We start from the raw sequence: 27,055 nt of genomic DNA on the forward strand, positions 1-27,055 counted from the left end.
CTGCGGGGAAGCGGCCGCGGCCGTTTTTGAGCTCCCCCCACCGTATGTGGTGACCGCAGATTCTCCAGTCCGGTTATACCCGGTGCATAAGATGACCCCCAACTTTTGAGAAGATTTTCCTGGGTTAAAAAGTCGTCTTATACGCCGGAAAATACGGTACAACTATTTGAAATCAATAATGATTTCTAAATAAAGCTTTGAAGATAAAATTATATGGTTGTCTATCCCCCCCACACACACTAATTACGTACTTTAGTTCAAATATTTGCACTGTTAGAAAGTCTTTAAATGTACTCTATTTAAATGTACTTTAAATGCTTTTTTCTGGGGGGATGCATGGGGACGCATACCCCTAAACATTTTGTGAATCTAACAGGAGAAGAAACTTAAAATTCTTAGTTTATCCTCTAACACGGTGAATCGTCAGTTCTGTTGCTACCCCCAATGGCAGCCTCATTTCCTTTCCCGGTGTTTTCTGTCTCAGACAGAAGCGAGCGTTTAATGTGTGAAGCAGTGTGGAATCTGGATGTGTGGTGTTTTACTGGTTCAAGTTTGGCCTCACTGAGGGGCAGTATTTCAACATGAGTAAGAAAAATTACTATTTTTCATCATCACAGCCAGCAAAGAAGTATAAAGTTAATGATGACTCTGTGTAATATGAGGAAATGCATGTTCTTTGTACTTTTGTCCATTTACTGTATTTATTTCCTCCAATTTGAATTACAGTGGTGCCTCGCAAGACGAATTTAATTCGTTCCACGAGTCAATTCATTTTGCGAAAAATTCGTCTTGCGAATCGTGGTTTCCCATAGGAATGCATTGAAATTTCTTTTTTTGCCCATAGGAACCCATTAATTAAATTTCAATGCATTCCTATGGGAAACCGCGATTCGCAAGACGAATTTTTCACAAAACGAATTCGTCTTGCGAGTCACCATCAGATCACAAAACGCATTTGTCTTGCGAAAAATTAGTCTTGCAGGGCATTCGTCTTGCGAGGTACCACTGTATAAAATGCTGATTTTCTTGAGTGACAATGAGAGGACCCCTAAACACTGGATATACTTATACAGAAAAAAAGCACTGGATATACGTATACAGTACATAAAATTTGCACAGCATACTTTTGCTTGGCTTCCTTACAACACAGAGCTCAAAAAATGATAAATCAGATAGCAATAAATTTTCGTGCACCTGGCTAATTTCAAACACTGGGTGCCAGCAGTGTGGCAGAAAGCGTGGGTGCACAAAGGCCCAGTTGTAAGCCAGCACATCATGTGAGGCAAGAAATGTGCCATGACTCCTCACAGTTTCCTTGTTTTTTTTGGTGTCAAAACTCTTCAATTAAAGTAAAGGGTTTTTTCCCCCAATTAAAAAGTATCTTAGAATATGTCCTATGTTGTTTGGGGGAGGCAGTAGAGGGTGGATGGAGGCAGGATTGTGAGTATGTATACAGGCAAGTGGAGATTTCTCTAACTTCACTTTAAAACAAGCCACCTCCTTGAGCTTTTGCACTGTCAAAGCCAAGTCCCCCCCCCCTTCCTTCCTGCCTTCCTTCCTGTGCAACCAAGACATTTCACAGCTTCAGGGGAGGGACTGCTGGGAAGAAGCTTTTGCAGAAGAAGAAAAAGAAAAAGAAGAAGAAGGCACCCTGCTACCTCTTTAAGCTGGAATGTATGGTTTTACGGCACCATCGGTTTTCACAGACAAGAACCGAGTAAGTGCCACTTCTTCCTGGCGTTCCTTGGTAGCTTATCAGAAATGCCTCTGCCAATAACAGCAGGCAAGATTCCACAAAACACACCTTGTGTGCCACTTTTTCTGCTCTGGAACGCACAATTATGTATGCATGTGTATGAACTGGATATGACATTTTACTGTATTTTTAATCTTTTGTTGGAAGCTGCCCAGAGTGGCTGGGAAAACCCAGCCAGATGGGTGGGGTACAAATAAATTGTTGTTGTTGTTGTTGTTGTTGCTGCTGCTGCTGCTGCTGCTGCTGCTCTGTTTGGAAACAGGCCCCAAGGAAGAGCTCTACCTCAGGCATCCCCAAACTTCGGCCCTCCAGATGCTTTGGACTACAATTCCCATCATCCCCGACCACTGGTCCTGTTAGCTGGGGATCATGGGAGTTGTAGGCCAAAACATCTGGAGGGCCGCAGTTTGGGGATGCCTGCTCTACCTGGCCCTGTCATTGCTATCTTTAGATGGGAAGCAAAGACTTATTTCAATGAACTTCTGCCGGTTCCTTTCTTGAAACTGGTTTTATGTTCCAGCTGCTTTTTAAGATGCTCGCTGCCTTTCAGCGCCCGCTTTCTTATCGTGTGCTTTCTTTTTGACTTCAGCTTCATTTTAAAAAAAAACTTCATACTAAAGCGAAGCAAAAGCATCAAGGAACAATTTGAACTATGTAAGCACAAGCCTGTCCACTCCCTAGCAACAACAAAACGCCGAACAAGGATAAATGAAATTTCTCTCCCTACTTCAATCAACTACTCACCACACACAGAGAGAGAACCAACAACAGCAGGCAAGCCAATTCGAAACTGGTCAAGCATGTTTGAAGCAGGGCCGCCTGAAGCATATCCGGTGCTATAGTGCAAAGCTTTCCCCGGCGTCGGCGTCCCCCCAATTTCCCAGAGTTTTTTTAGGGAGGACAGCACTGCCAGTGGGGCTGAAGGAGGCGGGCAGTGGCTGGAGGGCAGCTCCTTCAGCGGGGAAGAGGTGGAGGCTGGCCACAGTGCCTCCCGGCTCAGCTGGCCGCTTTGTGCCATGGTGGCCACAGCAGATGGAGGCTGCAGGCGCGGCGCTGCTTCGGTGCAGCATGGCGGAGGTAGGCGAGGGCGGCGAGCTGATACCGGGGGGCGCCACGTCCAGCCTCCGCCCCTTCCCTAGCGCCCTCCAGAACTTGGCACCCTGGCACCCCGCACCTTTATGGGTAAGATGCTCCTGGTTTGAAGTGTTCCAGAACAGCTTGTCTCTGCCACAGAGACCTCTGAAGCACCAGCACTTCTCTTCAGCTAGAACACGCTAACAGCAAATTATAAAAAGTATCCAGGAGCCAAGAATGCACAATCACCCGCATACCTAGCCCCACATCCAATATCTGAGCTCTGCACTGAGCAGACTCAGATTTTGTTAGCAGGCTTCTTTTACAAAAAATAAAATACAATTAGGGCCCCCCTAACGGTTTTTCAGAGGGCTTTGCAGATCTATTCTGCCACAAGTTCTTGACACAGTAACAGTGGATTGTCATTCTGCTTCCTTAGTTGTTCTGTGATGTTTGCCCAATGAGACCGCACTGCTGCTATCTGAAGGGGCTATACAAAAGCAGGACAACAAAAGCCAACTCGGAACATTTAGGGAGACGATATTTCTAGAACACCGTTCATCCGAAGATCACCCTATGGAGGTGTCACCAGAAGTCACCCACTCACTGTCAATCATCTGCATCATTGCAATGGGGGTGGGGAGAGAGAAGTGCAATATACATAAATATACCTGAACACACTCTCTGAACTTGGTACGGCATCCATGCCCACTTCGATGTTCTCCTGTTTCCACCTGAAGGGAAATTCCTTGTACTGGAAAATCCCTTTGCATATTATGTGATTCCGCAACAACCTCCCAAGCAGGTCAGACCTGAAGTTGCACAATGGTGGGGGAGGCAGGCGGAAAGGAGAAAGTATCGAATTTTAGTCTTCTAGTGGGTGCAATAACTCTTGGAGAAACTAGCCGATTACTCAGCTAAGCTTTGTCACTCAGAAGATGAAGTCCCCACTTCACCGCAGCCTGAAAAACAGGGCCCTTGCTAAAATCCACTATCCGTGGTTTGGCATCCTCTCCATCTCAGGCCTCCTCTGGAACTTATTGAATGCCAAGTCACTTCACAAGCTGAGGTGGCAGAGCTGAGGTGGCAGAGCACTCCTATGGGACTCTATCGGCTCTGCATCACTGTGAATTAACATTTGTATAGCAATTTCTGATGGTCATGGTGATTTGATTCACATGCACCAGCTAGATGCATTCCAGTTTTATTGTTATTCCCCATACTGTAGATAAGTGGACTTAGGCAGAGAGTGCAGGTTTCTCAAGGTCACCTAATGAGTTCAAAGCAAAAGGCAAGATCTGAAGGGGTGTGTGTGTGTTCCTGGTTCATTATTAGTCATTATGCTACACCAGCCTTTGAAGGCCCTTTGGGAGTGTTTCGCATATTTTAATAAATGCATTTTGGCATGAGGCACTTTTCACAGGTAGGCAATTTCAAGCAAGCAACATTGATGTGCATTCTGGGGGGCGGCCAGAGTATTGGATTACACCAATGTTAACTCCTGTGGAGGAGTGTATTTATTTCAAAGAGACAGATTCCAGATAAAGCCAAGATAAAAGATGGCCCTAGGGCAGAAGAAGAATGTAATTCAAACACTGATTGTAATACCTTCCCCCCAGCCTGACACTCTCCCATAATCCCTGACCATTGGGTCCTGGTGGTTGAGACGATGGGAGTTTCAATTTGGAGGACACCAGGTTGGGGAAGGCTGGTCTACAACTCATTCTGCCATCTAGAATAGAAAGCAGGGAAATGATACCATTCCTATGGAAGCACCTTCAGAATGTACCTTCTTTACAAAGAGCGTTAACAATTTGGGAAACCTTCCAGGAGTCTCCTGCAACCTATTAAAAGAACTTCAGTCTATGATATGGAAAGGAGCTACAGTGGTATCTTGGTTTACAACCATAATCCATTCCGGAGGTCCGGTTGTAAATCAAAACAGGTTGTAAACCAAGGTGCACTTTCACCAATGGGGCCTCCCAAAAAATTAAAATGGGTTGCAATCCAAAAATAATGGGTTGTAATCCAAAAAAAGGGACACGCACTTCCGGATTTGACATGGTTGTAATCCAAAACGGTTGCAAACCAAGGTAACACTGTACATCCAAATATTTTTCTGGCTACTTAAGAGTAGCAAGTATGTACTGTACTGGAAAGGGCATTTCAAGTTACAACTCAAAAACTGTACCATCTTTCCCAGAAGCTATTCTAATCTGGGTGTCCTGTGGTTATATACCTCTTTATATGAAATGCCCTCTGCGCATGATCAGGGCCCCTAGTGTTACACGTCGTCGTGACCTGATCTAATAAGACAAATCATGGCTTAGTGAAAACAAGGAAATGTGGGGGCTCCTGGAGAGACCCTCCAGCTCCTGTGAGCCAAGTCATGGCTTGCCTTCAAGTGTTTTCTGAACCCAGGCCTATGGTTTGCCTCCAGAAAAACCACAAGCTGTGAACCCAAGAACAGCTCACGAAGCAAGGGCAAACCATGAGCCTGGGTTCAGACCTCACACACCAAGCCAAACGGGGGCTTAGCTCACAGCAGACGCAAGCCAGAGAAGGAGCCAAGTGGCTGCGATCTCCTCTCCCGGGAGGTCCCACTAAGACAGAGCTTGGGTTTAGCTAGGCTTCCGGGCTAGGTCTGTATTTATGTTCTTAGAACGGAGCTCCTGGGAGTGAAAAGCCGTTTCAGACTTTTGAATCCTAGAGAATCCCCAGCTCAAAGCAACTCTGAGAGCTACAGCGTGGCACTGGAGGGGGCACAGATTGAGGCAGCCCTTCCGCCCCACTGCTCAGTGACCCTCCCAAGCACAAGGGAGGAAACAGCAGAGAAGCCCTCATGATGGGGGGGGGGCTGTGCCAAGAAACCACATGCTCTGCCAGATTCACCAGTGGCGCAGACCACACCTCTTACCATGAGTCCTGATAACTTGCACCTCTCTTGTGCGGGGGCTAAACTTTTAACTATAAACTCTCCACCAATTACCAGCTCTCTGGAACTCTTCCCACTAGCTCCCAAGATGTTCTCTGTGGTTTCTCAGCGGAGAGCGAAATGCACTGCCCAGAGGGCAGGTTATCTTTTACGCCCAAGTTGCCGGCTGAAGCCCCGCACCTGGGCAGGAGGAGTAAGGTGTGCTATCTCCCTCCGCTACCCTGCTCCTCCGATTCCGGCGCTGGGTTGCCACTCCCCGCTCCGCCTCAGCTTCAGGGCCTGCCGGGAGAGACTGTCCGGGGGAGCGGGAGGGAGCCAAGGTCCCTAAACTTAAGGTCGCTATCAAGGGCCTGTTTATGGAGCGCTTGCCCGGCGACTGGAGCAGCAACCCTGCCGACTCGCTTGAAAGCGGCGCTGCACCAAGCAAGTATCACCCGACAACTCTCCCCGGGCGTCTCCCCGCCCAGGGGTGCCAACTTGAATAAAATATTTGGGGGGGGGGTGCAGGTAAGCCCCACCCTGCATAATCGATCACACACAAAACTTTTGAATGGCAGTGCCAATAAACTTGGGGGGCAGTCCCATAAAAAAAATTAAAGAGGAAAGTGACCTCGGCCCCTAGGAGTTAGCTCCTATGTTCCCACTTGCCTTGCCGCAAAGTTGGGGTTTTTTTTGGGGGGGTAGGGGTGGGAATGGGCTGCCAGACTGCGCGAAGGGTCCTAAGTCACTTTAATTAACCGCACCCACCCCAAACAAAGGCGCGGCCTCGGAGAGGTTAGGGACGCGCAACACCTGGCCCGCCCGGGAAGCTCAACTCCGGTCGGCCGCGGCTACAAGGCGCTCCGCAACACGTGGTCGGGGAGGGGGTCCTCTCAGGTCTAGGGGCTTCGGGAAAGCAATGAAACGCCCCCCCCCCAGCCTCTCAACATGTTCGGGGGCTACGAAGCCCCGGCTGAGGAATGAGGGAGCCCCCTGGCGGGGCACCGCCAAGTCTGCATTCCCCGGCCGCGCCCTGGCGGGCTCCCGATCCGACGACGCGCGAACTTACCCAGAAGAAGAAGTTGAACGTGAAGAGCAAGTACTTGATGCACTTGGTGCCTCCCTTGACGGGCATCTTGGCGGGCTGAGACGGGCAGGTTTCACTCTGGGGCGACTTGGCTCAAGCGGCGCTCCTGAAGCTGCTCGGCGTTTCTCGACGACGCGGCTCCGTCTCCAGCTGCCAGCCGTCTGCCCGCCCCGCTTTCTCCTTGCCGCTGCTCCGGCCCGCAAGCCCCACCTCAGACCTGGCGGCCTCGCCCTGCCGCCGCCGCCGCGCACCGCCTCCTCGAGCGCTGCGCCCGCCTCGCCGACGCCCTTCCCGGAGCTGCCCAGCGGCGACGCCCCCTCCCCGGCGGCGGAGACTTGCAGGCTGGGTCGGAAAGAACCGCCGGGCTTCCCTGGGGCTGAGTCACTCGCAGGCGAGAGGGGGGGGTGGCCGCCGCCCCGCCCACCCCGCCGGGGCTCTCCTGCTTTCTAGCGAAGAGTCCTGTAGAGCCCGAAAGCTTGCAGAGTTGCCGGAGTTGCTTGTTGTTTTTTCCGCCAAACTTGTTTGGCATTATGACTTGCCCTGCGTCATCAGTGTTTGCTTTACACAACAACAGAGGACCGGCCCTTGCCCTAAAGATCTTGCCACCTGAAACTTGGTGGAGGCAGGCAAAGCGAAACAAGCAGAAGGGTGCTTTCCTCCTCTTGTTTTGTGCACCCTTGTTCTCTTTGAATAGCAGCCTCAAGCACACAGACGTTTAGGAGGTGGTGCTTTTCCTCCCTTATCCACATTTCCTAGGCACAGGTCTGGGATTTCCAGGTGAATCGCTGCTGAATCGGAGCAAACAACAGTCCACAGAAACCCCAGCTCCCGTTTGCTCCGATCCAGGGCTAAAATGTAGATTTTTCCCAGGAAAAGCTGCTGAAAAGGGAAAGAAACCACTCAGGTCACATGTGGCACTGGAAACCCCATTCCTTGTCCAAAACAGGCTTTCTCAACCTCAACCCTCCAGATGTTTTGAGACTACAATTCCCATCATCCCTGAACCAGGCTCCTGCTAGCAAGGAATCATGGGAGTTGTGGGCCAAAAACATCTGGAGGGCCGAGATTGAGGAAGCCTGAACTAGAAACAGAGCGCAAAAGGAAGCATGGAGGGGCCTTTAGACTTGGCATTTTGTGTGTGCGTGATCGTAAATGGTTTCAATCCCAAGGTACTGCTGAATCTCAAACAAGAGCCACCTAGTCCAGCATCCTACTCTCACATTGGCTAACTATGGGTAGCCCACAAGCAAGACACGCATGTAATAGCAACTGATATTCGGAAGAATATATGCAGTGCTTTTTTCCGGGGGGTGGGGGCCACAGGGGTACGCATACCCCTAAAAATTTTGTGAATCTAAGTTTGGCCTCATTGAGGGGCAGTATTTCAATATGAGTAGGAAAATGAGAGTACCCCTGAACATTGTTTAAAGAAAAAAAAAGCACTGAATATATGGCTCCAACATGGGAGAGGGTACATAGTGATTATGACCAGTAGCCATCCATAGCCCATCCTCAATAAATTTGCCTAACTCTCTTTTAAAAGGCTTTCTCCATGCTTCCACTTGTCCTGCCCCTTCCCCCCTGGAAAACTTGTGCCTTACCACTGAATTGGAGCTCAGGGGCGAATCTAGGCTTTAATCCAGGTCAAAAACTCAGATTGGGCCCCCTGCCACACCCACACATCCCTCAACACATTTGTTCTTAAAGGGCATAAAAAGTGGGCAGTGTCTTATTTGAATACAAAGTTTTATTTTTATATAATATTTTATTGATTTCCAATGTCATTTACACAACAAACTGCCCAATGTAACAAGTATAAAAAAGATTATTATTTTTTTACAGTATTAGGAGATATAATGCATATCAATTTACAGCATTGTAATTTTAAAGCTAGTATCATGGAGAAGGTGGGCAGGAAGTGGCTTTCGGATTGCTATGGAGGGCACTCTGGGGGAGGGGGGAGAGCTCAGGCTGCCTAATTAAGCTGCCCCAGCAATTAAGAGTTTCCATAGATGACTTTCTCTTCCGATTGCCACATCTCTTTATTCCTGTCCCTCTCCAGTGTGACATCAAATCCCGCTTGTGGTATCATTGCCACACATGTACTGGTTGACCTTCCTCCTTTCCTCTCTCTCTCTCCCTCCCTCCCTCCCTCCCTCCTTTTAATTACATGTTCTTTTAACCCAGGCTTCCTCAGCCTTGGCCCTCCAGATGTTTTTGAGACTACAATTCCCATCATCCCTGACCACTGGTCCTGCTAGTTGGGCTCATGGGAGTTGTAGGCCAAAAAACATCTGGAGGGCTGAGGTTGAGGAAGCCTGTTTTAACCTTATACTCTCTGGAAGTATCGGTACATGTTTTGGGGTGGCCCATATCATTCGATTGCAAAAAGCCTCAAAGAGGTTTACAAAGCATAAGACAGCAAAATCAATGGGGGGATTACAACCCTATTTTAAAACATGCAAAAGTTAAAATACTGAAAACGAATAAAATTGCCTCAGCTTTCTAAGCATCTGGGTAGCCTTATCTAAAGAAGAATGTTTTTAGCAGGTCCCTAAAAGAGTACAGTGAGGGCACCTGCCTTGATCTCAATAAGCAGGGAGTTTCAATCATTGCCTCATTCAATGATTGAGATCTTACAAAAGTGGAATGGGGATTATGTAGCACCTGTCATAGTGCCAATTCCACCAATCAAAAGGGTCGGGTGGGCACATGTCAGGTACGGCGATCTCATAGGTAAACTGGTCCTAAGTTGCTAAGGGCTTTGTATGCTAATAGTAACACCTTGAACTTGGTAGTAAATCAGCAACCACTTCTGATCACTGAGCACAGGCGTTCTATGTCAATAAGGCCTCACTCCTGTTACTTTGGGGCTGACACCTCCAGTTCCTCATTTATACATAGACTAGTATCATGAAGCCCGTTAAAATAACGGGTGCTAGAGCAGACCTGTTGCTCTAGCACAGTGTTTCCCAACCAGTGTGCCTCCATATGTTTTGGGACTACAACTCCCATCATCCTAGCTAGCAAGACCAGTGGTCAGGAATAATGGGAGTTGTAGTCCCAAAACATCTGAAGGCACACTGGTTGGGAAACACTGCTCTAGCAACCTCGGGGACATGCCTCTCTCATCCCCGGAGAGCTGCTGCCTTCCTCCCGCACGCTGCTCCGCACGCCTCTCAAGGGGCTCGTGGGGGAGGGAGGGAGGGAGGAGGAGCTCGCAGTGCATGCTGGGAGACATAGTACTACAGAGGCAGGAGAGGCGAGTGGGCAGGCGGCAGGGTCCGGACTGAGGCAAGTTCCTGAGTGGGCAGCCTGGGGTGGTGGTGGCGCGGACAGAGTGAGAGCTGCTCCGAACCCCGAGAGGCTGAGCTCCCTTACGCGCCGGCCAACGTGCTACGTCTCTGCGTTCCAAGTCCCAGCGGCTGTCCGTGGGGCACATGCGCCGTAGCGCAAACCCAAGGACACAGGGACTGGACGCAGAGACACTTGGACTTTATTATATAGGATTGTGTGCGTGTATTGGCAATTATTGGCAATGTGAAGAGCAACGGGTAACATCTTTCACCAAAACAAACTATGAACCAGTCACAATGCTATGGAGTCTTGTAGGGAAATTCCCCAGTTCCATATTCATGTGCTTGACAATGTATTGTTAATGTGTTAATGTATGTTACATAAAACAGTTTCATTGCAGAGAAGAGGACAGTCTCCTGGTCTTTTTTGCATGGGTATCAGTTCCTGATTCAGGCTACTCAGACTCTATTTCCAATAAGGAACCGGAAACTAGAAACCAACATCGCCCCTGTGGAAATGCAGGCAAGAAGCTTGTCTAGACAGCAGCAATTTTGGAGCGGATCCACACTATACAGCCAATGCACATTTAAAGCACGGGGCTTCATAGAGTCATGGAATTGTAGAGTTGGAAGGGACCCTGAGGGCCATCTAGTTCAACCCCCTGCAATGCAGGAATCTCAGCTAAAGCCTTGGACATGAAGTTGGCTGTTCTGTGTTTACAGGACCCAGATTAACTTTCATTTTGCAAAAGCAGCTGCAGTCCTTAGTTTGGACTCAGGCTGTGGGCTATGGGAAGCAGGCCCTGCCCTACAGCCGAATCCAGATTCCCTTTGGAGTCTACTTTTCAATGTAATGATTATTGCTTTTGCTTCTGTTGTGATATTATTTTACCTGCAGCATTGGCATAGTCCTCCTGCTCTCCCTTCCTTCTTGTACTTTTGACTTTTATTAGGTTGTAAACTTTAACTTTTATTGTCATTATCAGTTGTTTAGTACTACCGTATAATCAATTGTTTAGTACTATAAAACGTGGGTGGTGCTGTGGTCTAAACCACAGAGCCTGGGGCTTGCCGATCAGAACGTCGGTAGTTCGAATCCCTGTGACGGGGTGAGCTCCCGTTGCTCGATCCTAGCTTCTGCCAACCTAGCAGTTTGAAAGCACCCCAAAAAAGTGCAAGGAGATAAATAGGTCCCACTCTGGTGGGAAGGTAAAGGGTTTTTCCGTGCGCTGCTCTGGTTCGCCAGAAGTGGCTTAGTCATGCTGGCCACATGACCCGGAAGCTGTATGCCGGTTCCCTCAGCCAAAATACCAAAAAAGAGAGGAGGTAACACGTCGACCAATTCCACGGGTGAAATATATCTGTTTTTATCTTTGTAAACTATAACAACATGCGAGACAGTGATCCAAGGTAATCATACTGTTTCGGTTTGGTCTTCTTCAGTTTTTTAACTACAAAAAATAAATCAAATAAATATATATCATTAATTATGTCATACATTATATTAAGGCCAATGGCCAGCATGAACACGAGTCTATACAGTCCATAATATTTCAACATTGAAAAAATACAGGAAAATACAAAAATAAAACACAAAAATACAAACATACCTTAGTGTTTGTATGCAATCTGCGGAACAGGGGTCATACGCATATGTAACCCTTGCTGCCTGAAGCAAGAAATAGAAAGCTTAATATCAGGGCCGGCCCTACGTGCAGGCTGGGTGGCGCAGGGCAGCACGGCGCCGGCCCGCCAGGAGGGCGCCGTGAGCTGCGCCTGCCCGCCCGCCGACCGGTCCGCCTGTTCGTCGCGCAGCTGCGCCTACGGCAACCGCGCTGTGCCTGCCTGCCCGCCGTGCAGCAGCGCCTGTGGCAGCCGCGCTGCACGCTGCGCCCGCCCGCCCGCCCACCGCGCTGGGAAATGGGGCAGGGGGCGCCGGAGGGATCCGCCGCTCCACGGTGCCAGGGGCGCTTAAGACTGCCCTGCTTAATATACAGTTCCACCACAGGTAACACCCTAGTTAATGAAGGCTATTGAAATTTTAAAGTAACATGCAACCTCAAGATCCTGAAAGTAATATACAGTGGAACCTCGGTTTATGAACACCTCGGTTTATGAATTTTCGGTTTATGAACGCCGCGGACCCATCTGGAACGGATTAATTCACTTTCCATTACTTTTAATGGGAAAGTTCGCTTCAGTTTATGAACGCTTCAGTTTATGAACAGACTTCCGGAACCAATTACACCCATGTTTCAGTTTATGAACGCTTCAATTTAAGTACTTCACAGACCCGTCTGGAACGGATTAATCCACTTTCCATTACTTTCAATGGAAAAGTTCGCTTCAGTTTATGAACGGTTACTCCGCGGACCGTCTGGAACGGATTAATCCACTTTCCATTACTTTCAATGGGAAAGTTCGCTTCAGTTTATGAATGCTTCAGTTTATGAACAGACTTCCGGAACCAATTGTGTTCATAAACCGAGGTACCACTGTAATGAGATGAAACAATTCAAATCTAACTCAGAGTTCATCCTTCTGGATTGAGCGTTTTGAACATAAAAATAAATTGTGATTCTTTTTGTCTTAATAATTTTACTTAATAATTTGCTCTTGTTGGAGGGACTCGTTTAAGACCAAATTTGCCAAATTTGTCTGCATAAGAAAGGACCAGGAGGAAATTGCCATGTAATTCCATGTGATCGTAGTGTTACGTGCTGCTCCAAGGTGCCGGGGTTGTGTATTCTTGGAATGAAGGTCAGTGGAGACTTTGGTGTCTTTAGGGTACATGGTTTTATTTGCACATATATACAACCTGAGCACAGGATGGGGGGGGGCCCTCACAGCATCAACCCTCCCAGCAGATCTTGCTTCTCCATTAGGTTCCCATTGAAGCTCCAAGTCACAGGTTTGGATTCAGCACAGAACAGACACTTAATGGACCAACTGTACCAAACTTTTTTAAACAACAACAACAACCCATGAAAGAAACCCATTTTATTCCAGATAACCAGTTGCCAAGAGAACAGAGCTCGCAGAAGATGGAATTTGGAGCAAGTCAGCTTTTCTTATCCCTGCTGAAATCACTTCTGCCATGGAACTGCCCAAGGCACAAGCCCTGCTTTCCTCTGGCTCTCATACTCCGAGGGAGAAGCAGGTCCCGAGAGGGCTTCTGTTGGTGGAGGAGCCTAGCAACATGACTCAAAGAAATGAAACAGGCACAGTGTTTAGCAGAAATAGGGCAAATGTTGAAATTGTAGGGGAACAGACTAATTTTTCTGTCCAACACCTGTTTCAGTTTTTACGGTAGTGAGTAGAGAAGCTGGTCATGCTTTTGGATAAATGAAGTTTGGAAATTGTTTTTAACAAAACTTAGGACCACATGCTATTGCCACTTAACTGATTATTAAGGAAAGTAATGTCCCCAGTGTTCACAAACAAAGGTGATTATACCTCCTCTCTCACCCTAGAGCAACTGCTGCACTGTAAACAAGAAGCTCAGAATCTTCTAGAGAGGACCTGATTTTGCATCCCGTCACCCCCAAAATATCTGGCTTGAATGCTACAAAGATCAACCTTTGTCACATGAGATATTTTACAACATTTTACTTTTTTTAAAAAAGGGGGGGAGGTGAATGTTATTTCTAGCTGTTGCTAGTACTTGTCTATTTGTAATAGTTGTTTACATCTATATGAGGTGGAGTACACACAACGTACAACTTTTAGCAGATTACTGCCACAGCATTGTTTACACCAGTGTTTTCAAACTCTGCTCCTAGGAGCCCTGGGGCTTTCTTGGAAAGGTGTCTGTGGCTCCTCAAGGAGAATATCAGTAATGAAGGAGAAGCTTCCTTTTAAAAGCGTCCTCCACCAACTACCCATCATCCCTCTTAAATTGTCTAGCTATAGGTAGGTAGCCGTGTTGGTCTGCTGTAAAAGGTAAAGGTACCCCTGACCATTAGGTCCAGTCGTGACCGACTCTGGGGTTGCGCGCTCATCTCGCGTTATTGGCCGAGGGCGCCGGCGTATAGCTTCCAGGTCATGTGGCCAGCATGACAAAGCCGCTTCTGGCGAACCAGAGCAGCAACTTCTCTTTCCAGTCTATTTCTGAAATTCTTTTGTAATAAGACAGCTACTTTGACATCTTGTAGGCTATAGAATGCCCTGGGAGATTGAAGTGTTCTCCTACTGGTTTCTCTGTCTTGTGGTTCCTGATGTCAGATTTATGTCCATTTATCCTTTGGCGTAGGGTTTGGCCTGTTTGTCCAATATAGAGAGCTGAAGGCATTTGATGGCATACACAATATTAGAAGATGAGCAATTAAATAGTCCTGAGATGGTATGTTTGACGTAAGGAAGCATGGCACATGCACCAGAAGCAAATGGAAAGACTGGTACGCTATGCTATCACACAACACACACAACCAGCAATTTCCCACTCTGCACTACAGCTTTTACATAAAGTAGAGTCACCATGATCATGCAAATAGCACCAGAGTAGCAGAGTCTTACAAAATACATATGTCTGTAATCTCTGTACCATTTGTCTGTGGAAACTAGACATAAATATATGTATGAATGTACTTGCGTGTTTGGCTCATCTTCCTTTAAAAAGTGATAAATACAAGGTAAAGAATAACATGTACACTTAGTTGTGTATTGAGATTTGTGGTCCTGAATCTTGAAAATAAAGTGCAGAATGTTAAAACGGTCAGGTGGTGATCAGACTTCATGGGATAAACTTCATGAGATATAGATTGAAAAGAAGAATTGGGGAAGCCAGAAAAAAGACTCTTATTTAAAATTACCTGGGGGGGGGGAGAATGCAATAATTGCACCAATTGTTCTTCCTAGGACCAGTGAATGTCTCAAGACTTTATCATCCATCACAACAGTAACATGCACCGTCTTGTACTGCTAGGGTAAGCCACAACATCAGAAAAAGGGTCATGTGATTTCCATGGCGGGGTGGGGAGTCTATTTATTTACAAAGCAGCTGTCTGCTTCGCTATCAAGTGAAAAGAGCTCAATGGGAACTCTGTGCTGGAGGAAGAATTATTCATTTATCTGAAAAGCCATGCCTTTGGTGAGGGAGGGATAAAGACAGTGGTAACTTGTTAAGAAAATATATTTAAACTCTGGGTAAAGTAAGTTAGATAGGGAAGTAGGAGAACGGGGGGGGGGGTGAGGCAGTGCAAAGGAGGGCAAGGTTCTTGTAGACATAAAGGCTGTCATGTAGGGGTGAAAAAAGGCTGAACTTGCTGAAAACCATTTCTTCCTTGTAACTATTAAAGAAACACCTGACCTTCCAAATGTCCCTTATTTTCCAGGGACAGTCCCAGATTTACAGAAGCCTTCCCGGTTCCTGATTTGATCCCGGAATGCCCCGCTTTCCCTATCTTCGTCAGAGAAATGTTGGTGGGCATGGGGTTATACGCCCACCAAGCCAAGGAGATAATTAACTATACAACCTTTAGAAGACACCTGAAGGCAGCCCTGTGTATGGAAGCTTTAAAATGTTTAATGTTTTATCATGTTTTTATATTTGTTGGAAGCTGCCCAGAGTGGTTGTGGCAACCCAGTCAGATGGGTGGGGTATAAATAAAAATATGGAATAGGACATCTTTATTTTCATCAGATAGGGACGCGGGTGGCGCTGCGGTGTAAACCACTGGGCTTGCCAATGGGAAGGTTGGCGATTCGAATCCTCATGACGGGGTGAGCTCCCGTTGTTTGGTCTCAGCTTCTGCCAATGTAGCAGTTCAAAAGCACGTCAAAGTGCAAGTAGTTAAATAGGTACTGCTCCGGCGGGAAGATAAATGGTGTTTCTGTGTGCTGCTCTGGTTTTGCCAGAAACGGCTTAGTCACGCTGGCTACATGACCTGGAAAAACTGTCTGCGGACAAATGTCGGCTCCCTTAGCCAGTATAGCAAGATGAGTGCCACAACCCCAGAGTAATTTGTGACTGAACTTAACTGTCAGGGGTCCTTTACCTTTACCGTTTTTTTACTTTCATTGGAGAAATGTTGGAGGGTATGGAACATGAGTCCTTTTATGGACTGGCCAGCTTATCAAAATGTGCAGCTCTACACACACACACACACACACACACACACACACACCCCTTTGTATTTCCTCACCTTCTCTCCTGCCGGTGGGGCTTTTACTGACCTGGTTCTGTGTTTCTGAAAAGAAACCTGATTTAGCATGTGGACTTTTTGCTGTTAGATATCTCAGTGTTAACAGGGTGCAGGTGGCGCTGTGGGTTAAACCACAGAGCCTAGGGCTTGCCGATCAGAAGGTTGGCGGTTTGAATCCCCACGACGGGGTGAGCTCCCGTTGCTTGGTCCCAACTCCTGCCAACCTAGCAGTTCGAAAGCACGTCAAAGTGCAAGTAGATAAATAGCGGGAAGGTAAATGGCATTTCCATGTGCTGCTCTGGTTCACCAGAAGCGGCTTTGTCATGCTGGCCACATGACCCGGAAGCTATACGCCGGCTCCCTTGGCCAATAATGTGAGATGAGCGCCACAACCCCAGAGTCGGTCACAACTGGACCTAATGGTCAGGGGTCCCTTTACCTTTACCTATCTCAGTGTTAAGAAAAATCTTCATTTGCCAGATTTTAGTATTTCAAACTAGTGTTCAAAGGCGCACGAGCAGAGTGTGAGGGAGAAAGCCATCCACCAGCAGAGGTTTGTTAGTGTGTTCTTGGCTGTGACTACAACTTTGATCCATTGTAGAACCAGAAGAAGACAACTGCCATTGCCCCAGAAAGTCTTTTGTACCAGGCAGAATTTCCATAAGTAGCTGTGCAACCCTTGTTACATAATATTTATGAATAATCTGCTACTTGATATTTCCTTTGTACATATTTGCACAACCCATTTGTTGTGCAATAACTGTTACGTAGTATTTATGAATAATATGGTGAAACTTGATATTCATCTATTACTCCTTCCTTTTACATATATATATTTTTCTAAATATAGACAGCTTTCAAAATGTAGTTTTGAAAGTCTGGGTGTTGGTATTCCAGAGGAGTTTGTCAATTTTCCATGAGATCACAAAGAATCTGTTGTTTTTTTGTTTGGGCAGCCAAGGTTACTGAGGAGCCAATGAATTCCTGCTTTTGGACATATAAATGAACAGGTTGCCCCATACTTCCTTGGTCAACATTTCCTGGATTCCTAGAAGAAAGTTGAGTCTTAATTGGAGCATACTCACAATCACTGGGCATGATAGTATTTAGCTAGAACTACCTAATCACAAGAGGAAATGGGAGAGATTTGGGATTCCATTTGGTCGATTGACCTATGAATTAGAATTGCAGCTCCCATCACCCTGGCACAGAAGTAGCAGAATAAACCACATGTGGCCAACCTGTGCCCCAGATAAGTTTCTAGCACTCTTAGAAAGGAGGTTGTGGGGCAAAATGTGTAGGTACATTCTAATTATTTCTGTGAAATAAGAGTGGTATGGCCAGTTTAAATATATTTCCCTTAAAAATGCTGCCTGTGGTTGTCAGACAGCAACAGCATCAGTGTGTGGCTCCATAATCTGGACCAGCAGGACACAGATTACTCCCCAGAAGGTTGTCTTAGGGGTGGTTGCCTCTAGGACTGAGCAATGTCTGGCTAGGAGTTCGAAGGAACGCCAGTGCAAGTAGATAAATGTGGCGGGAAGGTAAACAGTGTTTCTGTGCACTCTGGTTTCCGTCGTGGTGTCTCCATGCACCAGAAGCGGTCTAGTCCTGCTGGCCACATGACCCGGAAAGCTGTCTGTGGACAAACACTGGCTTCCTTAGCCTGAAAGCGAGATGGGCACCGTAATCCCATAGTCGCCTTTGACTGGACTTAACCATCCAGGAGTCCTTTAGCTTTACCTTTTACCTCAGCATCATATTATTTATTTATTTATTTATTTATTTATTTATTTCCCCCACCACTCTGGGCAGCTCCCAACAGAATATCAAAAACACAATAAAACATCAAACATTTAATGCTTCCCTAAACAGGGCTGCCTTCTGATGCCTTCTAAACGTCAGATAGTTGTTTATTTCTTTGACATCCGATGGGAGGGCGTTCCACAGGGCAGGCACCACTCCCGAGAAGGCCCTTCTGCCTGGTTCCCTGCAACCTCACTTCTCGCAGTGAGGGAACCGCCAGGAGGCCCTCGGAGCTGGACCTCAGTGTCTGGGCTGAACGATGGGGTGGAGACGCTCCTTCAGGTGTCACCAGCTAAACACTGTGATATATCGATACAGTATATCACGATGTCTGAAATAAGGATGTAATGGAGTAATGTCCTGGAAATTGTTACTACTTAGGGGTCTAAAACTGATACATTTTTACTTACCTTTAACATATTGTTACAACTGTTACAGCACAGAGCAACAAGGAACCACATCACAGTTGTTGTTTTTTTTTTTTACATAACACACACACATCGTGAGTCGTGATATATCACCATGCTGAATATTATGAAACCGTTCTCATGTTGTGGACCAGTTTCTGGATGATGTAATGATACATTGCCCAGCCCCAGTTGTCTCTCTAATTTTGTGTTATGCCATGCCATTCCAGGACAGCCATTTTGTAACAGGTTCCTAACGCTCTGTCAAAATCTGAAATGTGCCCACGAGTTTAAAAAGCTTGGTGATCCCTGGGGGGGGGGAGCTAACCCACGAGGGACCGCTCCAACTTGATGCAATCACCTCATGTCTAAACCGCTTTGAGATTTTATTTCTACAATCAAGCATTATATGAATTTTATAAAATAATAGTAGCAGTAACAACAACAACAACAACAACAATTATCGCCCAGTCTCAAATCTTCCATTCCTGGGCAAGGTGATTGAGTGAGTGGCTGCTGAACATCTCCAAGAAGGGGAGTCGGGATTCAGGCCTCATCATGGGACTGAAACTGCCTTGGTCGCACTGGTCGATGATCTCTGGCGGGCTAGGGATAAAGGTGAGAGCTGTTTCCTAGTTCTGCTGGATCTCTCAGCAGCTTTTAACACCATCGACCATAAGATCCTTCTGGACCGTCTAGAGGGCTTGGGAGCTGGGGGCACTGTCATACAGTGGTTCTGCTCCTTCCTCCTGGGCCGTGTTCAGAAAGTGGTGTTGGGGGATGAGTGTTCGGACCCCTGGGCTCTCACTTGTGGGGTGCCTTAGGGTTCTGTCCTCTCCCCCATGCTTTTTAACATCTACATGCAGCCGCTGGGAGAGATCATCAGGGGGTTTGGGCTGGGTGTTCATCAGTATGCGGATGATACCCAGCTCTACCTCTTTTTAAAATCAGAACCAGTGAAGGCGGTGAAGGTCCTATGTGAGTGTCTAGAGGCGGTTGGAGGATGGATAGCGGCTAACAGATTGAGGTTGAATCCTGACAAGACAGAAGTACTGTTTGTGGGGGACAGGCAGATGTGGAGGATTCCCTGGTCCTGAATGGGGTAACTGTGCCCCTGAAGGACCAGGTGCGCAGCCTGGGAGTCATTTTGGACTCACAGCTGTCCATGGAGGCACAGGTTAATTCTGTGTCCAGGGCAGCTGTTTATCAGCTCCGTCTGGTACGCAGGCTGAGACCCTACCTGCCTGCGGACTGTCTCGCCAGAGTGGTGCATGCTCTAGTTATCTCTCGCTTGGACTACTGTAATGCACTCTACGTGGGGCTACCTTTGAAGGTGACCCGGAAACTACAACTAATCCAGAATGCGGCAGTTAGACTGGTGACTGGGAGCGGCCGCCGAGACCACATAACACCGGTCCTGAAAGACCTACATTGGCTCCCAGTACGTTTCCAAGCACAATTCAAAGTGTTGGTGCTGACCTTTAAAGCCCTAAACGGCCTCGGTCCAGTATACCTGAAGGTGCGTCTCCACCCCCATCATTCTGCCCGGACACTGAGGTCCAGCACCGAGGGCCTTCTGGCGGTTCCCTTGCTACAAGAAGCCAAGCTACAGGGAACCAGGCAGAGGGCCTTCTCGGTAGTGGCACCCACACTGTGGAATGCCCTCCCACCAGAGGTCAAAGAGAATAACAATTACCAGACCTTTAGAAGGCATCTTAAGGCAGTCCTGTTTAGGGAAGCTTTTAATGTTTGATGGATTTCTGTATTTTGATATTCTGTTGGAAGCCGCCCAGAGTGACTGGGGGAACCCAGCCAGATGGGCGGGGTATAAATAATAAATTATTATTATTATTATTATTATTATTATTATTATTATTATTGGTTACATATATTTTTAAGTATAAAATTCAAAGTCACCTTATTCCTAAAGTCTAGCTACACATTGCCTTTTTTAAAGGAAGGAGCCAGACTGACTGTTTTCCTAGAAACAGGCAAGAGTTGGGCTAAGGTGACAGGTGTGGGTTCAATTCTTAGTGGTTTCCATTAAGTCCCAGGTTCAGCCTCCAGGTCACCTAGTTAAAAGAAAAACAGGCAGTGAGGTTGGGAAAGCCTTCTGCCTGATACCTTGAATGGTTGTGTGCCTGTTACCAGGTAAGGTTAAGCAGTAGGACAGGTTGTATTGACTTGGAGTGGCAAGGTGTCAATTGGCCCCACTTCTGTTTTTATTCTCCAGGAAAGCTGTCAGCTCTTTAGAAATAAGCGTCAATCATCGTGTTATTTGGAAGATATCACTTTGCTACTGTCAGGAAGCACCGTATTGCATTCCAATACAACCAAATCTATTATTTCACTCCCTCCCTGTAAAGTCTTATTTGCAGCGCATAAGCAAAACGGCTCTCGGACTTTTATGCTCACGCACAGAGAGACGCACACATCATTTCAAAGGTTTATCTGTCTTGTAAAGATTATTTAATACGACTTCCCTTCATTGTTATTTTTTAGCCATTAAGGCAACTGATTTTCCTGGTTGCACCATTGTGTTGCAAATCTGGCGGAAGCAACAGTCACTCTTTATCTTTTCCCTTTGGTGAGCAAGAATTCCTGGCTTATATAACAGGAACAAATAGCCCACCGAGGCCATTCCAATGTGGCCTTCTAAAGGAGAGGCGGCTTAAGGACCTTCAGGAATCTAGTTTCGATCATTAGAGAAGCACATTGTTGATGGGCAATTTAAATTTTGCACAGAAGCAAAGGTATCTATATTATTATTTCAGCAGATTTTTATGATTATCATTGATGCAGCAAAGTGTAGGTCTATCGGCTGAAAACAATTAAGTGGACCCTTTATAAATGTTAGGAAGGAATTTACAATAGATAAATGTTTAGAAAACTGATATTTGTTCACCATCTGAGTTGTTCAGGCATTATTTGATGTGGGTAGTCAAAGGAAATATTCATGGAATCAGAATTGGGCAAAAGGCAAAAAGCAAGCTTAAATTAAAATATGGACGTGCATGTGTGTACTTATGGTTGTGAAAATTTTAGAGTTCTAGAATGTCTCTGATGCAAGGAGTAACTGCTGTACATTTGAAGACCTGGGTTTGTATTCCAGCTTAGAGGTGAAGCAGATTGGATGGCCTGGAGAAAAACCCCATCTCAGTCTGGCTCAGGGCCGGCTCTACATAGACCCCCGGTGGCGCAGTGCACCACGGCGGGGGGCTGGTAAGCTGGGTGCCGGCCTGGCAAGGAGGGCACCGCGCGGCGAAGCCGTGCGGAAACCAATTGCGCCCTGCGAGGGCGGGGCGGGCGACGGAGCGATCTCCGCCCCTCAGCACCAGGGCGCGCGATCTGCTCAAGACGGCCCTGGTCTGGCTTATCTCATTGGGTGGTTGTGATGATACAATGAGTAATGAGTTCAGAATACAGTACTGTATACTGTGACATTGAACTGACTTCTTACACAAAATATAAAATGCGCCAGTTGATTTTACTCTCAACTGTTCTTTTTTAAGATCACATTTAGACTTTTAAGTTGGACCAATTGCAAACAGTTTTATTTTATATGCTAGCACCCAAAATAGGGGCCTGTCCATCAAATTTCATTGATTCTTTGGGGACCCAGTCATTATTAATATTCTGAAGCTACACTCTCTTAGAACCTTGTGCTGAATAGTTGGGGGAACTTATTACATGTAACCTGGCAGCTCATCTGGAAGGAAACCATCCGCTGCAAATAATTCTGTAACCTACCATTGGGGTCCTGTTGTGATTCTATTGTTTTCTTTGCTATTGCTGAATGAGACATGCTTTTTTCAAATGTTCTTGTTTAATTTTCCATACATAAAGGTAAAGGGACCCCTGACCATTAGGTCCAGTCGTGACCGACTCTGGGGTTGCGCGCTCATCTCGCATTATTGGCCGAGGGAGCCGGCGTATAGCTTCCAGGTCATGTGGCCAGCATGACAAAGCCGCTTCTGGCAAACCAGAGCAGCACATGGAAACGCCGTTTACCTTCCCGCTGTAGCGGTTCCTATTTATCTACTTGCATTTTGACGTGCTTTCGAACTGCTAAGTTGGCAGGAGCTGGGACCAAGCAACGGGAGCTCACCCCGTCACAGGGATTCGAACTGCCGACCTTCTGATCAGCAAGCTCTAGGCTCTGTGATTTAACCACAGTGCCACCTGGGTCCCAATTTTTCCATACATGGATACGCCAAATTTATATTTCACTGGTATTAGTGAAATTAGACATGTGGGAATTTATTTCATGTAACTGATGATATAATTCAATCAACTGCATATTTTCCCCTCCCTTTCCCCCAAACCTGCCCCAAAAAGTGTTTGCATTGCACCAGTGCAGTTAGCATGTGTTAGCCCTGGCTGGGCTGTTATACCAGTTTCATACGAACAGAAGCATTGGCTGCAAAATAACTTACTACAGTGGGTGTGTAGTCACTTCATAAACCACTTTGTATAATTCTGCTAAGAGGTAAGGGAAATATTACCATGCTTCTGCATATGCTCAGAAATTTGGGGGAGAAAGGAGTGGTAAAAATCTTCCCAACACTTAGCTGCTTGCTACCAACTGGTTATGGAAAATCGGAGAAGATGGCTACACAAAGCACATTTAGTTATATTTGGGGGGCGGGGCAGAATCATGGCCATTGACACCACCGCCTGTCCTGTCTGCACACCCTAACAGGCATATTGGTAAATTCTGAATGCACACTTCATTTTCCAAGGGCTAGTTACAAACACCTACATGCATTGCAGAGTTTGTGCATAGAATCCAGTGCAGGTGTGACCTCCAACAAATAAAGATTGGGTGTGATGAGGGGGCAGGAGTAACTGGTCAATTGTGAACAACACACACATCTGTTTCATGTCACCACATGGCTCTGAAGATGGCTGGTTGGTTGTAAGCCATAGAAAGACATCCCTATACATATTTTGTACATAGTTTGTAACAAATCCAAAGCATGTACTGTAATTTTTTTGGATATAGCTGGGGAAATGTTTGGGGGCGGGGGATGGAGGATAGAGACCAATTCATAAATCACATTTTTGGGGGGTCCAAATATCCTGCACAAACGGAGGAGAAGTAGAATGTCAATGAATATAAAAAGAATCAACGGGATTTGATTAAGCCTAAAATCCTACGCACACTCTCATGGCAATTAATCCCATTTAATCCAACGAGATTTGTTTCTTTGTAAATATGTGTAGGGTTGTAGTGCATGGCTATGCACTTTAAAGACCCATTGATTTCAATCCTGTTTTAATCCTATTGAAATCAAAGCATTAGCTTTGGCTGGATCAGGCTCAATATAACAAAAATGTGCATAAGCTTTTCGCTATTTGTACTGTTGTCTCTACAGTTTGATACATTAAGGGGTGGGGAAAAACTTCTAATAACTACTGCGTTTATTTTTTAGATGATAGGCTCTAAAGTATTGCTGCTGCTGCTGCTGCTGCTGTTAGTTCTGCCCGTCTCGGCACTAGGTAAGAAAGTTTATGATTCCTGCCCTGCATTTTTTTGCCCTGGCATTCTTGCCCAAACATAACAAGGGATCAACAATTTCATTGAGAAATTCACCTCCACACCAAGTGCATACCTTTACGCTTATTCACACTGAGCCACAGATCAGACAAGGGAGAGCTAAAAGGGCTGGTAGTCTGAACTGAGGATAAGGCAGGCACATATTATTATGCGATTGAACTAAATGACCCTTGGGGTCACTTCTAACCCTATTCTAATCTATTACTGTGCGATTGGGATCAGGAGAAGAGGAGGGCTGCTAAAATGGTTAAACCAGTTCTGTAGCTTAAGTGTATAGCCCCTGCTCCTGGCCAGATCTGTTACCCTTGGCTATATAAGCCAGGAGAAATGTGTTGCTCTGGAGACACTTCTGAAAGGCGATTGCCAGCAGGGCAAAAGAGCTTCTAGGGATGGAGATGCCTTTGTGTGAAAGAGAAGAGGCTGGCAGTTTTTGAGATGCACTAGCTGCTTTCACGAGGGACACAGGTGGCGCTGTGGGTTAAACTACAGAGTCTAGGGCTTGCTGATCAGAAGGTCAGCGGTTCGAATCCCTGCAACGGGGTGAGCTCCTGTTGTTCAGTCCCAGCTCCTGCCAACCTAGCAGTTCGAAAGCACATCAAAGTGCAAATAGCTTTGTCATGCTGGCCACATGACCTGGAAGCTGTACGCCGGCTCCCTCGGCCAATAACGCAAGATGAGCGCTGCAACCCCAGAGTCGGTCACGACTGGACCTAATGATCAGGGGTCCCTTTTCCTTTTCCTTTACCCCTGACCGTTAGGTCCAGCCGTGGACGACTCTGGGGTCGCACAAGTAGATAAATAGGGACCGCTCCGGCGGGAAGGTAAACAGCGTTTCCGTGCGCTGCTCTGGTTCGCCAGAAGCAGCTTTGTCATGCTGGCCACATGACCCGGAAGCTGTCTGTGGACAAACGCCGGCTCCCTTTGGCCTATAGAGCGAGATGAGCGCCACAACCCCAGAGTCGGACACGGCTGGACCTGATGGTCAGGGGCCCCTTTACCTTTACCTAGCTGCTTCTACACTAGGTTTTTAGTCCAGAATCACTATCCTAGTTCACTCACTTTTTAGTGATCACCCAGATGGTGTAGCCATCAAACCATCATTCTTTTATTCCCTTCCCTTTTTCTGCAGCTCCTTTCCATTTGAGAAAACAGCCATGCAAAAGCAGCGCAAACCCAACCAGCATAGGGCAATTCAATGGACAATCCTGTCCCTTCGTCCATTATGTTTACCGACCCCTGCCCAGTATGGGGAATGATGATGATGAAAATGATAATCATGATAATAATTTATTTATTATTTATACCCCACCCATCTGGCTGGGTTTCCCTAGACATTCTGGGCAGCTTCCAACAATATATTAAAATACAATAACCAGTCAAACATTAAAAGCTTCCCTAAACAGGGCTGCCTTCAGAACGCCGGCAGGCTTGATGCCATCGCCTACCAGCTGATAGACAGCGATTCAAAGCCCACCGGATTGGCTGCACATCCAAGTTCCCTGTAGGAAACACCACCACACAACCAATCCCTGCAGAAAGGATGCTGGGAGCCACTGCCCATCAACGAAGAGGTGGTAACTTCAAGACTCTCTTCCCTCTGAAAGATTTTCTGTAGCACACCTGGCCATGCTACAAAGGAAAAAGTTTTACATTGCTTTTAGGACTCCTATGGGCGATGGCATTCTCACCCCCCTCCTCCTCAGAAGAAGCTCCTGTTGGTCTCTTTCAGAGGGAGGTAGATTTTTGGCCAAACGGAAAGGAATACCCAGTGAAGAGGGGGCAGTGCAACCCTGCATTTTAGGCTGCCCCGCTTCCTCCTCCTCATTGCACAACCCTCCTGCACCCACTTTACAGTGGGGGCTTCTGTTGCTGCCTTTTCTGGGGATGAGTAGGATTTTTTTTTGGTCGGGGGGGGGGGGGTCTCCTGCTTGGGACTGCTCTTTTTTGCCTCCTTCGCACTGTAAGGTGTTCCGTTCGTTTGATGGGGTTGATTTTGTTAATTTGGTATCAGTGCAGGCAGGAGAGCTCAATTAATATAAGACTATATTTGATTGCCACACTGAAAAATTATTGGGTAGGGGGAACTCCTGGGGCGTCACTCACAGCATGGGGCTTGGGGTGCCCTAAGGGCCAGGCATATACCCCTTGGTGAACACTGGACAGTGGAGTCTGGGTATGCAAGTTAGGGTCAGATCCCCAAAGCTCTCTTAGCATGGAAGAAGAATTTTCTCCCTATCCTTGGGTGGGGAACCACAAAATGCGGCTCAGTGGCTTTGAAGGGGATATGAGCTTCAAGCTTGTGGATCAACATCACCTGCCTGAACTCACATATTACCTATGCAAAAAGCTCCACTGAGGATGCGTATATGAGCAGCAACAGTGGACATATCTCTCTACTTCCTGTGTCAAGATGAAAGAATTCTGAATCCAGATTATTCACCCTGATATTAATTCAACTATTGTTGTACAAGGGACGCGGGTGGTGCTGTGGTCTAAACCACTGAGCCTAGGGCTTGCCACCATAGCTGCCAAGCACCCCGTTTTCCCCGGAAAACCCCCCATTTTTACTTACTTTTCCCGGTGGTCCCCCATATCACTTCGTCTCCTGTTTTTCTCCGTTATTTTCTCCTGCTGGCGGCCATTTTTTTTCTTTCCGATTTGCCCTTCTATGGGCACCAAAAATGGCCACCGACTGCTTCAAAAGTTGCATCTACGCATGTCTGGAAGTGCATAGAAGCGAGTTCCGGTGTCGGCGGCGCCATTTTTGGTGCCCATAGATGGGCGGAGCGACACCGGAAGATACGTTGATGCAACGTCCGGTGTCACACGGCTGCCGGTCCCAGATTCTGCAGTCCGGGACTTGGAAGGTAAGCTTGCCAATCAGGTCAGCAGTTCAAATCCCCGCGACGGGGTGAGCTCCCGTTGCTCGGTCCCAGCTCCTGCCCACCTAGCAGTTCAAAAGCACATCAAAGTGCAAGTAGATAAATAGGGACCGCTCCGTTGGGAAGGTAA

At 46.9% G+C, this 27,055-nt stretch overlaps 2 protein-coding genes across 2 annotated transcripts in view; one reads left to right on the top strand and one right to left on the bottom strand.

The window, feature by feature from the left end:
• The window catches only part of CD9 (CD9 molecule), a 28,924-nt gene extending 21,945 nt beyond the window's left edge, over positions 1-6,979 (bottom strand). The window contains exon 1 of the mRNA XM_035138031.3: positions 6,814-6,979. Within this exon, the coding sequence (XP_034993922.1) occupies positions 6,814-6,879 (66 nt within the window). The 5' untranslated portion in view covers positions 6,880-6,979. The remainder of the gene's footprint in view (positions 1-6,813) is intronic.
• A 14,143-nt stretch (positions 6,980-21,122) lies between these two features.
• The window catches only part of VWF (von Willebrand factor), a 158,022-nt gene continuing 152,089 nt past the window's right edge, over positions 21,123-27,055 (top strand). The window contains exons 1-2 of the mRNA XM_035138705.3: positions 21,123-21,236; positions 23,919-23,985. Of these exons, the coding sequence (XP_034994596.2) occupies positions 23,919-23,985 (67 nt within the window). The 5' untranslated portion in view covers positions 21,123-21,236. The remainder of the gene's footprint in view (positions 21,237-23,918; positions 23,986-27,055) is intronic.

This window comes from Zootoca vivipara, chromosome 5 (assembly GCF_965207765.1).
Source record: "Zootoca vivipara chromosome 5, rZooViv2.hap1.1, whole genome shotgun sequence".
NCBI lineage: Eukaryota > Metazoa > Chordata > Lepidosauria > Squamata > Lacertidae > Zootoca > Zootoca vivipara.